Source organism: Cololabis saira, chromosome 18 (assembly GCF_033807715.1).
Source record: "Cololabis saira isolate AMF1-May2022 chromosome 18, fColSai1.1, whole genome shotgun sequence".
Classification (NCBI taxonomy): domain Eukaryota; kingdom Metazoa; phylum Chordata; class Actinopteri; order Beloniformes; family Belonidae; genus Cololabis; species Cololabis saira.
In genome coordinates this window covers 22,406,510-22,424,624 of record NC_084604.1, presented here as the reverse complement: position 1 = coordinate 22,424,624, position 18,115 = coordinate 22,406,510, and the positions used below count along the sequence as shown (strand labels likewise).

The 18,115-nt window shown below is 39.8% G+C and overlaps 1 protein-coding gene across 8 annotated transcripts in view; it reads right to left on the bottom strand.

Moving 5' to 3' along the window:
* Window positions 1-18,115, bottom strand: part of otofa (otoferlin a) — a 102,107-nt gene that overhangs the window by 81,298 nt on the left and 2,694 nt on the right. For all 8 annotated transcript variants that reach the window (XM_061707497.1, XM_061707499.1, XM_061707502.1 and 5 more), the window contains exon 2: window positions 6,481-6,539. In XM_061707497.1, the coding sequence (XP_061563481.1) occupies window positions 6,481-6,539 (59 nt within the window). The remainder of the gene's footprint in view (window positions 1-6,480; window positions 6,540-18,115) is intronic.

The following is an 18,115-nucleotide window of genomic DNA, read 5'->3' as shown; positions in this document are numbered from 1 at the left end:
TGTTTGCATGTGACGCTGCAGGGAAGCATGAAGGAAAACACAGCCCGACCACACCATGCGTCCGCGGGGTCCTAGCGCCGGGCACACGTGAGGCCATGCAAACCTGTATTTATACTAGTGTGGACATTAATGTTTTTCTACAATATTTCCTCCTCATGACAGTAAAATAGGCCATTCTAAGCCAATTTACTGCAGCAATTCCTTTCCAAATCATTAGAAAATGTGGTTAACACCCAGTTGTGCATGAAATAAAAAATACCGTGATATACCGTGAAACCGATATAATTTTGAAAAATACCATGATATACATTTTTGGTCATACCGCCCAGCACTACACCTACACATGAATACACATACAAACATGCATAGACATATATTCAGATATATACATGTAAATTATGGATATTCTCTTCTTTTATATTTATATATGTTTTGCATCTGTAGCCTGTTATTTTTGTCTTGCTGTTCTGAAAGAGCTAAAGCCTTACATCTCTGCTCTGCAGACTTCACTTTTATATTTTGTCCCTTTGGTTTTTTTCTTTCCTTTTTTTCCCAAGGAAACTATTAATTAGATGGGCTAAGACTGAGTTTAGATTTTTTTTTATTTTATATTTTTGTGTCTTGCACATTCTGTATTTGTGTGTTTATCAGTGGGTCCGACAGTAGAGATCAAACAGCATCACTGATAAGCTGGCCCTGCTGAGCAGCCCAACCTTGTCAACTATACTGACAGCACCATCTAGCCTCACAGCCGCCGACATCCCAGGCTCAATTTTGTTTTACAATTCACCAGTCCTTTTTCCTTTTCCTTTTCCCTTTCCATCTCAGCTCTGTTTCTCAAGTGTCACCTTCTGTGCGTGCTCCAATGTTTCTCAATGCAGCTCAGCCTAATTTATACTATGTGTCAAATAAATTGTTATGTGTGGACTCAGATTGCCATTATAGTGAGCATAAATCTGCCATTCATCCAGAAATTATGTATATTTATGCGAAAGTTGCAGTCAGAATTGTTGCATTATAGTGTTAGTCTTATTTCTACCAATGTTATTATAACTATTCTACATTCACCGACAATGTTAGAGGATTCAGAAATATTTGCGATAAACACAAGTGAAACCAATGAATTTGGTTCTAAAATATTTTTGCATTATTTATTCTTACTGAGTAAAATACTAAAATACTAAAAGTTTTCTTGATCTTTGTGCCATTGTTTATTGCGATACTTTTGTCTGCTGAGAGAAGCGACAAAAGAGTTACAATCTGAGGGTCAAGGACATATCCTAGATGAAACAACATAGGGATCTCATTTCCAGCAGGGACCATAAAGAAATAAAATGGAAAAATAATTGAAGGTTTAGTATTACTGCAGGCAGGGCCGCCGCAAGGGGTGTGCGAACCGTGCGACCGCACGGGGCCTCGTACTCCAAGGGGCCTCGCGCTATGGGCCGTTTTTGAAAAAAAAAATAATAATAATTTTGAAAAAAAAATTAAAAAAAATAAAATCCTTTTTTTTTTCTTCCTTTTTTCCCTTATAAATATCAACAGTCACGTTCCATTACAGACCTATATGTGTACTAGTCTGTGCATATCAATAAATATATGTGCAATGATGCGCGTGTCTGTTGTTCAATACAACTGATCAGACCAAGCGCAGACACAAGCTGCTCTGATCCAGATGGGTGGAGTTGGAACAAACTGTCACACAATGTCGAGAGAACGAGACAGATTCAGGAAATTTCCATCAGGGGATGAAAAAAACTAAAGAAAATGGAAGAGTTTAATGCCTCTCTGAAAGGCTCGTTTGATAAATTTGTTAGAAAAATCACCGATCCGACCGGCTCTCAAGCAGCCGTGGGGCCCTGCGTCGAGGCAAGTCAAATGATGATGAGGCAGGGGAAGGTATCCAGTATTTTGCTAATTGGAGAGTTAAAATTGCGCATATAGACACCCGATCCGACCCGAAAAGGGCCCCCCGAAAAGGGCCCCCCCCGGCCGTTTCGCACAGGGCCTCGCAAATCTACCAGACGGCTCTGACTGCAGGTGTCTGTGAAGATGTTCTGTAAAACCCTTTACATACACAATTATAATTATACATGATTTTCATGATTATCTAACTCAAAAGTACCTAATCCCCGGTCCCTTTTGACTATTGTTTGCCTAATTTTGATGATGCATGGTAGTTCATCCACTCTTGCTCATGCTCACCATGACAGTCAGCTTCCTGTGAACCTTGTCTCAGGCCAAGCCCGTCTACAAACCTACAGCTCCACCACTCCGCCTGAAGATCTCTCAATCAGGACAGCCATGTCCTCTGAACTCAATAAACTCTGCCACTTCCAGTTTTCACTTCTGTCCTCTGCATTTTTGGTCCTTTAAACTCCTCAAACCATAACAGTAAATTTTTGCTAACCCCACTCGGGAAAGAAAATATTAAGCACGGGTCATCATTTATTAATTATACTGGTGAGATGGGAAGGCAACTCCCTAAAGCAGCCCTGAGAGTTAAAACTGAGGTTCATAAACTATTTTCAGTGCTGGAAGTACTGCAGCATGCGAAACATCCTGAGTAAAACCGGTGCTTCTCCTCTCTGGACTGGTGGTTGCAGAAACATGACCTCCTCAAGCAGACCACTGCAATGTGGGAAGTTATCCTTTAAGAGTCTATTTGCTGCTGAGTTATAGGATATGAACTTAATATATCAGTTTAAAAAGCTCGCCTGACAGTGATATGATGTGCGCTCAAAGCAGGTAAGCCTTTTTTCACTCCGGAAACATGATTATCCATACTTTCTGGGAAGTGGTTTGGCTGTGAGCTCACAGAGGTCTCTTCCGATTAACTTTAATCTTACAAGTTGAGAGAGTCGCTCAGTATGATGAGGATTACAGCAATACAGAACTTCAGAAAAACCCACAAATCCAGCCATTTTGGCAACTAACCAAAACGCTAACAATCAAGCAATGAAGACTTTTACGATGTAATTAAGAAGTTGTGTGCTTTCTAAAGTCAGATGTTAAAGCAAACAAGCATTGCTTGTTTCCCTGTTCCTGGTCAAGACCGGTTTCTACTCTCTGTTGATGAGATATAGACAAAATGGGGATCAGATGTGGTGTGAATCAGCATCAGGAAAACACAGAGCCAAATCGATGTGTGGGTAAGGGCCAGCCTGCATAGCCAAACACATTGGTCAGCCACGACCCGCCTGCCTTTTCTCTTATTTTCAGTGGCAACATGCTATATGAATGCAATCTCTGGTGCAACGCTGTGCCACTTCTGTTTGGTGTGCATGAATGAGCAAAGGTGGTCAATAGGAACATAATCAGGTCATCATCTTTGCAAAATCTCTGCGTGAAGACAGCTACCAGGAGACGCTGATGCCATGAGAGGCAGTTATAAGCTACTGAAAATGATTGAAACAGGCTTTGAAATGCTTGTCCCCACCGTAACAAAGATCAAATCTTTAGCCTCATTAATGTGTCTTTATGATGTCTATTAGATGAGAAATCATGAGGAGAATAAACAGCCAACTCCTTGGACATGTAGATCTTGGAAGTGCAGTTTGGAAAACATGCAGATTCATAAAGGGTTACCAAGATCGACCTTCACTAAAAAAATCCTTTTAAATTGAAAGATATAACAAACCTATCAGCGGTGGTGATCTGGAAAAAGGTGCATGCAGCATTAACAACAAACTATTTACCTCGCTGAATGATTGTGCTTGGTTACTGTGAGTTTTCTAAACCACTCGACTTTTGGAAAACAAAAAACCTACAAAATAAAACCTTGTTCAGGCTGACATTTTCAGCAGGCACTCCTAAACAGATCTTGTTTAAAAATGCATGGCAGCCTGCCTTTGTACTGGGCGGTGCAGGCCGACGCTGAATAGAGCATGAACAACCAAAGCGTACATATGTAGATGAAGGGTGGGGATGAATTAGCATTTCTAATGATTTGCATATTAAATGAATCAAGGTTGTATAGTTTAATTTAAAACCACTTCAGACATGAAACAAGTATTTCATCAGAATAAATATTTAAATAAATATCTAACTTTGATGGGCACGCTAGAAATTAATCAGAGCAGAAGAGGTAACACATTTTTTTCTGAGACAAGAAAATAAAAAGTCCCTTTTGTGCTCTACGAGCAGCTTTTAAATTACTTTTGTTAAATGGGCACCAAAATGTTAAGAACACAACATCCTGAAAATGCCATGAAAAAGAAATGAGATTCAGACATCAGAGTTACATAATCCCAAGACTCCCATTAAAAAGTCAGATAAACTGTAGAGCTAGCTGGAAGCTAGTGCTCATATTCATTATGCTTGTATAATTCCTCCCCAGCATGATTCAAAATTTTCATTTTTCACCTTTTTTGTACACCAAACACACATTCCTTTTATAAACATTCATACTTAATATATGGTTGCTATTTCTGCAGGCCGCGTGCACACGCGCAGGACTCTCTGTTCCCTGCAGTAGTTATGTGGAACTTGTGAGGGGGAAGCCCTGGTGTTCTGCAGCTAAAAGCTCCAACGTGCAATGAATAATGAATACAGATTCCCCATCCAGTCTATCCGCATATACTAGTTCAAAAGGCATCTTGCTAGTCCATGCATAAAGTAACAAGACCCACAACTCTATGCTAATGGCCCTCAACTCCAAGGGCTGGACCGAACTTACTGAGCCATGCAAACGTTCCAGGGATAAGGATGATGATAACGGTGGGGAGGATGTGAGCATGAACTGCTAGAACATTTGCAGTGGTCAAGGGAACAGTACTCTTGGGCACCAGTGGCACGCAGCAATCCCACGACAAGCCACACAACAATACAGTAAGCTGAAGAAGCTACTGGGAGCATAAATAGTTCCAAGCGAAGACTGAACATTTCATTGATGCTGAGTGGAGACAATGACCTCTCTGAGCACAGCAGGACTGAGATGCGAGGACTGGGTGAGATTGTCAGAGGATATCATTGCAGATACAGAGCTCAGGATTAATATACTCCACCATTAAAAGATTCTGACACATTTCTCCCTCTGTCTACTTGTATTTCAGGCATTTCTCCCCCACGTATCAAAAACTGTTTCTGAGGGACTGTGCATGCGTGTGTTTTTCTGTGCACGTGTTTGACTGTCTGAGTATGTGCACTCATTTAGTCATTTTCCTGATTAGACTGAAAACAAAAGAAGTGGTAATCAGTAAAGGAAGCAGCACTCTGCTTGTGAGCCCAACAAAGGGAGCATGTTTTTCACTGCAAAAGCAAGCAGTTCAGAGAGAAAAAAGAAAAGAGTCAGAGCGCCTTTGGGAAGAACGTGTTTGAGGTGTTTTCTCTTTTGTTTTTAATGTCTAGTTTTCTGACTTTACCCTAAATTCTCATTTGCTTCTGCATATTTTCTCGAGCACTTGACTCTAATCAGCTTATTAGCCTTATTATTATTATAATAATTTTATGAACCATATTTCCCCCCTCTGCTTGTTTATGCTGTACGTCTCTTCACATTTCAGTTCATCATAACACGGGTTCCTGTGTCACGGGAGCTTAATGGCTTTTGACTTGGAAAATTCCCACAATCTCACAGGAACCAGGGTGAAAAGAAGCGGCCCAACAGGCTTCAGATGGGCTCAGGGGAGTACACAGAAGTAGGTTGTTGCTCAGAATAATGTAATTTACTGGAATTAAATTGAAACTGTAAAAGACTTCCCATCCACTGAACTTTTCTGAAGCTAGACTCTTCGGTCTGACTGAAGGGCTGTTTAGGATTCCAGCTTTCTCACTTGGGCGGCAGAGCGTGAAGTACCTAAGTTAATTACAAAAGTGTTAAGTGCGGGTGGAGGGCTCAAGCCTCTCGCAATCTGACAGTCCACGAGCAGACAAAGGAGGAGGATTAACGCATCCTTGGCAGGACATCAGCCGCTTGGAAGAGCCAGTCAGACTTTTGAACCTGAATAGCAATGAGGCGACGTGATTCGTTAAAGGCTGTATTGGCAGGACGCGTGAGAAATGTCTGCATAGGATTTACACATGTGATACAATTTTTTCACACAGTCAGAAGCATCTTTGAATTGCCATGAGGACATGTTTATCCTGGAACTGTGATTTTGGTGGATTCTTCTGCTCATATAATGTACACAGACCTAATGCATCCCAGTGACAGAAAAGGAAGATGTAAAATGAAGGATTATATTCATTTGGATAAATATATTCAGATATAGCTGCGTGTAAGAAAATACAATACTTTTTTAAGACATCAAGTCCTCAATTCACAGCAATAGAGCTGTGAAATGCTTCTAAAAGTTTGTAGGACTGTAAAACTGAAATAGATTCCAAGGACACAATGAGCTAAATCCTTCATTATGTCTACCAGTTATCGGCTTTTCACCCCATTTCATTGACCAAACTTGCAACCCGTGAAATAAGCATATTGTTATCTGATCATTACAGAGCAGTCGTTGCTTTGACAGAAGAGATAAAGACACTGACCTCATTAAAGTGGGCCACCTCCTCACAGTTCTCTGCTACACGGCTGTAGAAGGGCAGACCTGGAGGAAAAGGAGGTTAAAAGACAGTTTGAGGAGGTATGAATGACCTGGGGGATTTCTCCATGATGATAAAGAGAAATATGTCACAGGGTTTTAGCTGCTTGGATTTAGACACAACTGGGTTTAGTCCCAAAAACCGAAAAAAGTAAATAAGAGTTCAATTTTCACAGAGTTAACATAGCAGGCTAAAGGGGGGAACTTCACAATGCAACTTCTAAATGCATTTTTAAATATGCAAATTATTTAATGAACAGAAATAGGAATGTTCCATAAAGATATGTTCAAAGTTGTGCTGATATGCAAGAGAAAACATCCTTTTACCACCCTACAAATCCGAACAGCCCCTGAAAATCTGTTCTTTTCAATAAATCTGACTATGAATGAAACAAAAACCAGGTTTGGTGCAGGTTCCTGCTTTAGAAGTGAGGGTTTCTGCCTCTGACTGCGTTTAAGCAGTCAGAGGCAGAAACCCTCTGACTGCTTAGAGACCAAATAAAAGAAAGAAATTGAGAAAACAGATTTTAGATTGGTAATGAAGTGTTATTGGCTTTCAGATGGTGACAATTATCATGGAACTTCCATAGCTGATTATGTGGATTAAAGCATTTTTCAGAGTGGTTGGAGGAGTGTCTGGAGTTATACGTATAAGTTAGAAAGATAAAGCAAGACTAAAAGGAAAGGTTTACAGGACGTCAGTATGACCAGCCCTTCTCACGGCTTGGAGACAACAGCACTGACTGAGAGACAGGAAGCAGAGCTGGAAGCGGGAGACATCAACATGTTAAGAATTCCTTTGGGAGTGACAAAGATGGATAGGATCAATAACAAGAACATCAAAGGAAGAGCCAAGTTTGGAGATCTTTGACACAAAATAAAAGAAGCTAGATTTAGGTGGTGTGGACACATAAAGTGAAGAGATAATGAATAAACTGCGTGACATATAAATTATCTGCAGTGGCAAATCTTAAAGGGAAAGCCCAAAAGAAGAGGAATATATGTTTTCAAAAGTTGCATATTTGCAGATAATGGCACCACGCAAAGCGTTCTACTAATTTTCCACATTTATGACCGGCCTCTAAGTAAACTAGTTTTGAAAAATGTTAGCAATGGCACAGTCTACAATTCATTCTACTTCTTAACCTTTGGTCAGGTTTTTGCTGTAGCTTGTCCAACAGTTTTGAGAAAACCCATGCAAAAGCTACTGTTTACTAAATCTTAAAGCTCACATGTAAATTAAGGAGAAATTTCAACTGATTTCCGCATTGCCAAGAAAGGGATAAGTGCAACAAATGAAAATAAACATTAGTTTTCAGCAAGTGCTCCTGCATTCTTCACCAACCTTTAATTGGTTACAAGGTTTTGGTCTTTATTGCCGCTTTTGCACTAGTATCACCTTAGCTCGGTTCTACCCGTTTTGCGTTTTTCCATTAGGGCTGAGACGGGTAGAGCCGCTCCAAGCCGATACTTTTTTCTGTAACCATTTCAGTGAGGTTCTATAGCGGGCTGAGCCGGGACTATTTCTGAGGTCACCACCCTCCACGCCTCTGATTGGTCGGGGGCGGGGCCGGCAAACATTTGAATCAGGAAGCGGGAGTCAGCGCGAGAGGACTCGCGGCTCGCGGCGATTTTATTATACAGCAAAAACGTCTGTTTGGTGATCCAACTCTGAGGTGCAGATGTTCATAAACCTGGTGACTGCCGAGAAAAAATTAAAAAAGCGATGTAGACGGGCAGTTTTTTTCTCAGCCGCTCCCGGCTCCAGCTGATTTCTCATCAGCACCGACACAAACAAAGGTGCTGCGCAATCGAGTACATCACAGCCGCTTCACCCAAACCCCCCCACTTCTCACCTGGCAGTGCGAAAACACACGTGTGGAGCCGTGTAAAGCCGCGCCGAGCCGAGTCGGGCCAAGTAAGTCCTAGTGCAAAAGTGCCATATCAGACAATCTTTGTTTTCTGTCCTTGATTATACTAAATTACAGTTCAAATTCAGGTTTATTTGTATCAGAAATACTTTTAGAATGAGTATGCAGCATACAAAATACACTCAAAATGAAAGAGCATTAAATTAAAATATGTTTTTGTTCTATCCACAATTCCTCATCTTGCAAAATGTATGGACAAAACATTGGAAACTTGTTTAATTTTTTACCATCCGGTGTAAATTCAATCCAAACTTGATGTTTTTGAAAAAGAAACAGAGACGTTTCGTAAACTGCAATAACTTTTGTAGAAAACCCATTACACACACGTGTGTAGAGATACATCAGTGCATTGGGTCATCAGTGCATTGGGTCATCAGTGCATTGGGTCAGATTCAACACATTTTCAAAAAAGGCTTGATAGGACTCATGTTCACATGTTAAAGCACTGGCGGAGTTTGATAGGCTCCTCGCCTGGCCTGCATCTGTTTCCCTGAGCCTGCTTTCTCCAGACTGTAGATGTGTGCATCCCTTCCCTCAGTCATTGCAGAGGCAGGAATCACATACACACATGCAGGACATACTGTATCACCCAATAGCGTGCATTGCTGCACACAAAATCTGGGAAAGTGTTTAGTTTCTTTTTTTAGAATACATGGATTGGTGGGCATAGTTCTGTAAAAACATATATTAGACTGTGTTCTTGTTTCCTTCATCTTCCAGGATTTGTGTATGGACTTCTATTTTTTTCTTTCATTTCTATTTACTTTCTTTTAAATAACTTCTCGTTTTATTTTGGAGAGTGTAATTTTGATCTTGTTTAAAGTTTAGGACTTCCCACAGTATTGGGCCATTTTTAAAACTGAGTACTTCATACTGTACACACAGTGAGTATACGGTATCTACTGCATATTGGTACGTGCTCGTCTTTGGTACATAGTACCACCATAAACACGGTTGGGCTGTGGCATAACCAGAAGCTGGCCATATGACTGTGTGAGGTATTTGCACTCTGGAAATCTTTCAGAAATGAGGACACCGTCTGGGTATTCTTGCATATTGCAGATTGTGCAGTTGTGCAGGATGTGGCTCCTGCATGCTATGATTAAGAAACTATCCATAGTATCCGTAGTATATACATATAAATAGCCTTATTTATCTCTGTTTTGTGCCAGATCATTGTCTAAAACATCTTCTTCAGCATCTTCTTTTTCCTTTTTCCCCTTCTGTTGCATTGAAATCACACAAACTTTAATCAGTATTTTAAAGCTTTTACATTGTGTTGCAATACCCTTCATTCTTGTAAATATTTTTGTGTGATACCATTTGATGTCATTAATTTATACATTTGATTCAAAGCTGTATCAGGCAATATATTAATATATCAAATATGTTCAATATTGGTGATTAGGCTCCTGGTTTGAATGCCAGCAGAGTTTGCATGTTCTCTCTGTGTTTGTGTGAGTTTTATTTGAACCCTCCCACTTCCTCCCACAGTCTAAAAACCCGTATGTCTGGTTAATGAGTGGTTCTAAATCGCCCACAAAGGTGATTGTTTGGCTTTCTTTTAGACGTATGTTAGAATGTTTTGTTTTTATGAGTAATGATTTATCTATTTACTATATATCTTTAATGTACGTACGAGGTAAGTTTTTATGCAATGTGCTGAGTTTTGTTGTGTCTGCATATTAACGATAAAATTATCTTTAATTTTGCATCAAATCTTTTTTCTTCAGTGTAAATTCCTGTTCGATGTTTCTCCCAACTTTGAGTTGTTGGATTTTTTACATTTATTTCTTTATTTTACAGTGGGACTTTGTATTTGTTAAATACAGTTTTTATGCACCTGCCTTCCACTTGCTAGTATCTGGGTCCTTGCTTTACACCCTACGCATGTTTCTGAAAACAAACAGTATTTATGGAACATTTAAAAAAAAAAAGGAGCATATGTTTGAAATTCTGTGTCATCCATTCTCATCAGATCCATATTAGGAAAATTACAAGGAAATTAGCTCACTCATATTCTCAGTTGTTGCAGTCCAAGTGTTTTTGTTTTTTTTTGGCAGCTCAGGTTCATCCAGATGTTTCTTGTGACCTTTAAAAGTGCCATTCTCCACTGAACTTCTGAAATGAAGGACTAAACTGCTCACAGAATAATAAACACCAACCCTGAATTCACACCGAAAGCGTCATGAGCGTCACGAGCGGCCGGCTGCCATTCAATTTCAACGATCGCTTGCTACAAAGGGCGCCAGGAGCGTCGGTAGCAGCCAGCGACGCAATGTCAGCGACCAGAGCATCAATTTGAAGTTGAGAGAATCTCAACTTTAGGCAAATGAGCAGCGGCGATGCCAAAGTAGCTTCCAATCACAGACTGAGATTCCCAAAGCAAGAAGCCTCAATGCACATTGTACTTAAGTGCACACACAAACATACACCCATTCACATGCATACATTAGCATAGCTGTGCACACACAAACTTATTTTTATCATGAATTAATCTATTTAATCTAGCAAACTAACATTTTAGGTGATTTGACTGCCCTTTTTATCTGAACTCTGCTCATGTGAAAAACATAACTGATAGTTGAGGAGCTGTATGGTCTGAACAATTTTATTTTATGTACATCAATGCAACGCAAAATCGTTAAAAACTGTGCTTATATCTCCCAGAATATGCCTATTAGGGTACAGAAGCCAAATACACAATAAAACAAGCGGACAATTCTCTGTAATCATGGCAGGGACTACAACGGCTGCCAGGACGATACTGAAACTGTGGAAAACACCCAAACCCCCTGAACTGAAAGAGTGGATAAACATCATGATAAAGACGGCTGCGTATGAACTCATGCTCAACAGGTTGAACAATACAGACAAGACCAAGGCACCAGACTGGGACTCGTTCTGGGCTCACATCGCATTACCTGATGAGTCTACAGTATGAATACCTCCCTCCGATTGTACCATATCCAGCACTATAATCCAGTGTATGGATCTGTTCTCCAGCTATGGATCCATCAATATCCTCTCTTTACGAACAGTAATGCTCACTCTGCATCTTTAGTTTATTTTGGTTTTGCTCTGACACTGATATGACATGTAATGTATATAATAAGAAATGTATCACAATGTGAAGTTTTGTACTGTCAAACACCAAAGAATAAGAAATAAAAACTTGAATTACAAAAAAAAAAAACTGTGCTTATTAATCACAAGATAAAATAATATGACCAAATTCGGTTCTACCCAATGTATCTGTCAGTGGCTGGTGCTCAACGCAGACAAGATTACCGGGGACCAACCTTGTTAAGGAGAGCTTCAAACTCACTTTTATCTATGTGGAAATAACACCGAAACCAAGCATCGTCAAAATGGAGCTCCTATATCAGACGTTGAAATTTCCGGTGGAGTTGCAGGTTTCGCAGCACTTTGTTGACCCAGATGGACCGACGGCCTTGCCCTTCCTCAGCAAATGCACTGCTGAAATATAAAGAAGGCTTCTCAAAGTGCAATCCATTGTGAAAGAGGAAACCCGAAGATTTGCACTATACATACACATATATATATATATATATATATATATATATATATATATATATATATATATATATATACTGCAAGCGTCTGCTAGCGATGCTAGCGACGGCAAGCGGCACGATGCAAGCGACCTCAGTGACCACAGATTTTAAAACTTTCGGTGTGAATCCACGGTAACTCTACCTCATATATGCATTCCATCTTCTTCTCTTATCCAGGGTTGGATCGCGGGGGCAGTAGCTTATGCAGTGAATGGCAGACTTCCCTTTCCTGGGTCACCTCATCAAGCTCATCTGGGAGCATACCAACACGTTCCCATGACAACTGAGAGACATAATTCTTCCAGAGTATCCTGGGGTCTCCTGGGGTCTCCTGGGGTCTCCTCGCAGTGGACCATGCCAAGAAAACCTCACCAGGGAGTTGTCCTGAATGCACCCTAACCAGATACCCAAACCAATTTATCTGGCTCCTCTCAATGCCGAGGAGCAGCAGCTCTTCTCTGAGTCTCCCTAGATGACTGAACTTCTCATCCTATCTCTAAGGGAGACCCCGGAAAACTAATTTCAGCCGTATATTTCCGCAATGTAACTCTTTTGGTCACTACCCACAGTTTGTGGGTAGTGGGAACGTAGACTCTTCTCCCTCTTCAGTACGGTGGACGGATGCAGCGTCTCTATTACCGCGGACGGTGCGCCAATCTGCCTGTCAATCTCCCACTCCATTCTTCCCTGAATCATGAATAAGGACTTAAGTTACTTGAACTCCTCCACTTGGGGCAGGATTTGAGCCCCAACACAATGAGAGCACTCCACCTTACTATGGCCTCGGATTTGAAGGAGCTGATTCTCATCTCAACCGCTTCACATTCGGTTGGGAACTGCTCCTGTGAGAGCTGGGGATCTTGATCTGAAGAAGCCAACAGAAACACATGGACTGCAAAAAAGCAGAGACCAAATTTTGAACTCAAAGGATTAGACCCTCTCCACTCTCCGGCCGCCCCCAGAAATTCTGTCCATAAAAGTCATGAAAAGAATCGATGACAAAGGGCAAGCCCCACTTAGAGCTGGCAATCTGGACCAAGCAGAGACCGGACAGCCCGTATAATGGAATCTATCTCAATTAACTAAAGCTCAAACTACAGTTTGATTGTTTAAACATATTAAAATCTACATATGAGAAAACATAAGTAAAATGTACATTTCAAGTATATCTTGCTTATATTCCTTTTATGTCGTTTTCCTGTTTTATTACAGGTCTCTAGGTGTACCGTATGGCTTTCTCCCAAAGAGAGTTGAGATAGACTGCTGCAGACCCCCCTGGCCCTGAATACGGATAAGATAATGGATGTATGGATGGATGGATGGATAGATAAAGGTTTCATGCATGAATTGTTAACTAAAGTTTGGGCACATCTCTTACAATGAAATAATAATTAATTACTTAAAGACCTAAAATAACAGGTAAAAAGAACAGCTGTGAAGCCCCAAGAGATTGGAGGGAAATGCAGACAATTAAAGCACAGTTGTATGAGTCACTGTGAAGCAGAACAGAATGACAAATACTGCAGCAAACTTTAAAGACTGTGTGTCTGAATTTGAGTTGTTCTTTTTTTTTTCTTTACAGATGAAAAAGTTGAAAATGTATTCTCATTAAACAATAATGTGTTGCAGAAATTGTCATGTGACCATACCTGACCTGACTTGCTGATGCGTGCGACAGCTTGTGCTCACCTGGTTGTTCTGCAAGATGAATGAATGATTCCAGCCTCCGGTGTGTATTCTGCTTTGTTGCATGTGTTTGCTTTATGTATCTGGGGCTTTATGCAAGTCAGTGTGAACACATTAACTCTATGTAAACAAGAGCAAGCCAATAAAGTTAATAAAGCCCTTGTCAGTTTGATTTAAATAATAATAACTAAGTAGGAACACAAGGATTCTGCTTGACTAATTACACTTTTGACATTATGAGCTGAAAGTAATTTTTGTCACTCATGAAGCCAACAACTTCTGAGTGTCTGAAATGGAAAATGATGCCAACAAACATGGAATAGTAGGAGAAAAAAAAAAGCAAAATGATGCCAACATACATGGAATCAGTTTTGACTCTACAAATGTAAATATCTTTGTCACATCACTCCTACCCTCCAGCCTTATGAAACCCACATCCTTTTTAAAGCAATTCTTAGCTAAGTCACCATCGTTTCAGTGTCGGGGAGAAAAAGAGACAACATTCTTCCTACATTATTGATAGCAGTGGCAGTGCTGTCGTGTTCGTGTTGTCAACCAACTAGAGCTGTGGGTTTAGAAATGTTTTTTTTTTTTTTTTTAAGTACATCACACGAGGCTTATGCAAGGTGCTTCAGACAAAAAAAAACAACACATTTTCCTATCAGCTTGGCTTTTATCCTTGATGAAATAATGACAAATAAAGAGGCAGAAAGAAGCACCAGAAAGTAAAACCTTCCCAAGAAGAAATTAACTCAACAGTTAATATTTTTTATTTTAAGCAGATGAATAGAAAAGTAAGAAGAGGCAGAGGAGGATGGAGAACACCGTCGATCACCAACACCAGCACAAATGACAAGAGCATAGAGATGCTCCAGCTTTCTTTAGTTTTACATGTATTATTAAGGAGAAATAACTAAAACTCTTTAAATAATTTGTTTAACTCGCCATGCTATCATTCTCAATCATTCTCCCTGCAGGCTTGTGTCTCATCTTTGTTCCTCAGCACCTTGATTACATTTTTTGCCTTAGCCTATGCCTTTATTCATTTAGGATTGAACTTTAATGGTTTCCATCCAAAGTAAGTGCTGGAAAGTGAAATGAAACACAAGTTCTGTAAGCTCAACACAGAGAGAAAGAAATTATGTTTGCAAAGCTCTGTTTCAGACTACTTTTATAACTATGAAACTGTTCATGCAGGAAAGTAAACGTTTGGATGTGAAAATGGGGTTTTATTTTTAAGTAGTGAAGCACAAGAATTGAGTTAAGGCTTATTTACTTTTTCTTTATACTGAGTGTAGCACATTATCTGAGCTTGTAGTCCTGCAGGTAAAGAAAGAGCTGCAAGAACCATGCCGTGCTTTGATAAAACCAAGAGCTGCAGATAACAGCGAGAATTCATCAAAGCCTGTAAATGAATTAATTTTCGGCACTTCATCTTTAAAGCAACCATGCTTCATTGATTATCCCTGCTTTCAAAAAATAACGGACCAGTTTATATAACATTTTTATTGTATATCCATTTCACTGAGAGGAGCATTCGTCTTCAGAAAATGGAATTTGGAGTTTGTGGCAGATTAGTCGGTTGGGCAAATTATGATCATTCTTGCATGCACTCTATCAGCAGTGTAGCACGTGTGCCTTCTACTTCATGCAGAAAAGGGTCGTTGTGCAAAATTTAAGACATGCTTTTTCTGGCTTTACATAATGGCGCACTAAATTGAGTGAATTGTGAATGCATTGCTCATTAAATACGTGTGATTCTTTTAAACAATTGCCTACCTGAATGAAAACATGTCTTTTGTTTTAGGTGCTAATGTTGTATCCTTGAAATGTTGACCACTATATTTGAACACCAAAAGAGAGCTTGATAGAGATGCAAACCCCTCTTAATATGTCCCTTTATCTTTTACTGTTAAACATAACCCGTCCACTCAGCTTTACACATACTGCCAAGTAAAGTGAGAAATATGTTGAATTTAAACAAGTCTACTTAAAACATGGTAAAATCTTAGAATGGCAGGGCACAACCCAGAACAAGGATGGTTTCAGTGTAGATGGTGAAAGTATGTGAATCACCCAGCTTTTGGTCTAAACCAAAGAAATAAGAATAAAATCAATGAAACAAGACTGGGTTAATTAAATTCAGTTCATTTCATCTTATTTATATAGTACCAAATCGTGACAAATGTTATCTCAAGGCGCTTCAATAATACAGTTAAACGCATTTCAAATTAGTCCAATTAATACAAAACCAATAAAATATCAATAACTATACCGCCCATTGTTATTGTTTTGCTAAGAAAACCAACAAGTTCATCAAAACGTTTATTCTATCCCCCACTCCTGAGCAAGCACCAGGTGATTGTGGAAAGAAAAACCTGTTTAACAGGAAGAAACCTCTGGCAGAACCAGACTCAGGAAGGGCGACCAATGCCTCAAGCAGCTGTAAAAACAATAAAATGTTTTTAATTTTCTGTTCACAAGAATCATCTGCTGCAAAAAAATAAACAAAAACAGTTGTATAATGGCCTACAGTATGAGTTTATAAAGAAAAGGATTATGGAATAATAATTAAGAGATTGTGTCCAACTAATCAGGGTTATGCAAAATCACCTATCAATGGAGGTGATGTGGCCTTAAACGGAGTGCCAGGTAAGGGTGTAACAGTACATTCATACCGAACCGTTTCGGTACAGGGCTCTCGGTACGGTGCAGACGTACACCGATCCGAATACGGTCCAATGTTTAGCAGTAGCTGATTAACAGGCTTGTTTTGCGCGCAGAGCATACTTCAAATCCGAGTTCCCACACAGACATCTTAACTGGCGGAGTGGAAGTTTGTAGTCAGCACCCCCACGTGAGTTTTTTTCGTATCCGCTAGCAGACGTCTTTGTTGATGCAAACAAGAAGCCGGAGCCTGAAGACCCTCCCGTATCTTTATGGTCTCGTGTTTGGGAATACTTCGGTTTCCCGGTGAAAAACTACAACGGTCAAAGACAAGTAGATAAGGCGAGACCAGTGTGCCAACATTATTCAACAGCAAAACTTGAACAAGCAAACCTCATAATGCATTTGAAACGGCACCACGCGAAGGTGAATATCGCTGCAGCGAGGAAAGAAAACAGGCACCGGATCAACGCAGGTACCTTTGGCATCTAAACAGGCTTTTTCCAGTAATTCAGATCGGGCTGAAGCCATAACTAATGCCATTGTTGTTTTTATAGCGACCATACTGAAAACACAGGTTTTAAACACACGTTTTATATTTTGTTTTATTTGGGAATATTATATCTATTGGAGGGCTTGGTAATAGATTTAAGCAGTATTCTATTTTTTAAGAGACTAAGGTACTCAGAATAACTGTAAAATTTGAAAGGAAAACGAAACATGACTTATTAGACAGTAATAAATAGCAGTGACGCTCAATCAGAGTTCACACCTTATGTGATGCGGAATGACCTCAAGGGGATCATTCATGTCCTAATGTGACTGAGGTAGAGAGCACACTCATTTGACGTTATTACTGCCAATTTTGTTAGCAATTTGTTTAACGGGTAATTAAATCCCATAGTTTATGATGAACGTGTTAAATAAAGACACAACAGTGTCAATAGCGCGTTATCGGCTTAAGCACATTACACTCGTCAGGTTTCGGGCTTTGATCAGCCCGTGTTTTTCACTTAAATTCCAAAACACAATAACAACTCTCACCAGCATCGTGGGTAAGGGAGGGCTTGGTTTTCCTGGCAAACTTCTTCCTCTCCAGACAGGAAGTTTTTAGAGTTGAAAGCACTCAGGAAACTCAGGGGAAAAAAGAACACGAAAAACTCGAAGAAGTGGGCGATACAGACAGACAGACACACACACACACACACACACACACACACACACACACACACACACACACACACACACACACACACACACACACACACACACACTAAATAGATACCAGTTCTATTATAGGAAAGCAACAGAAACAATTAATGGAGGTATTAACTTATATCTAATTGGGAAAAGAAATATAGAGGACATGTGGATACGGGTGGAGAAGGAATGGATGTCAGAATGGCAATGTCTCCCATTGGAAAAGACCTCTTGAAATGCTGCAAAGTGATTGCTAATAAATTTCATAAAATTCCATGGTAACTCATTGTACGTTAATAGTTAACCGCTACACTTGCTCCGGTTTCTGTGAGCCTCTTCTCTTTATTATTTCATCTTCAAATAGTTTCACTATAATAATGCTTAATAAAACTTCACGAAACACGAAAGATCATCAACCACTGAGACAAAGCATTTTCAAGATAAATGGGAAAAGTATTTATGAGAATGTGTGTACATGTGAAAGAGAGAATAATGAAGAGTGACCCAAAACAATAATCAA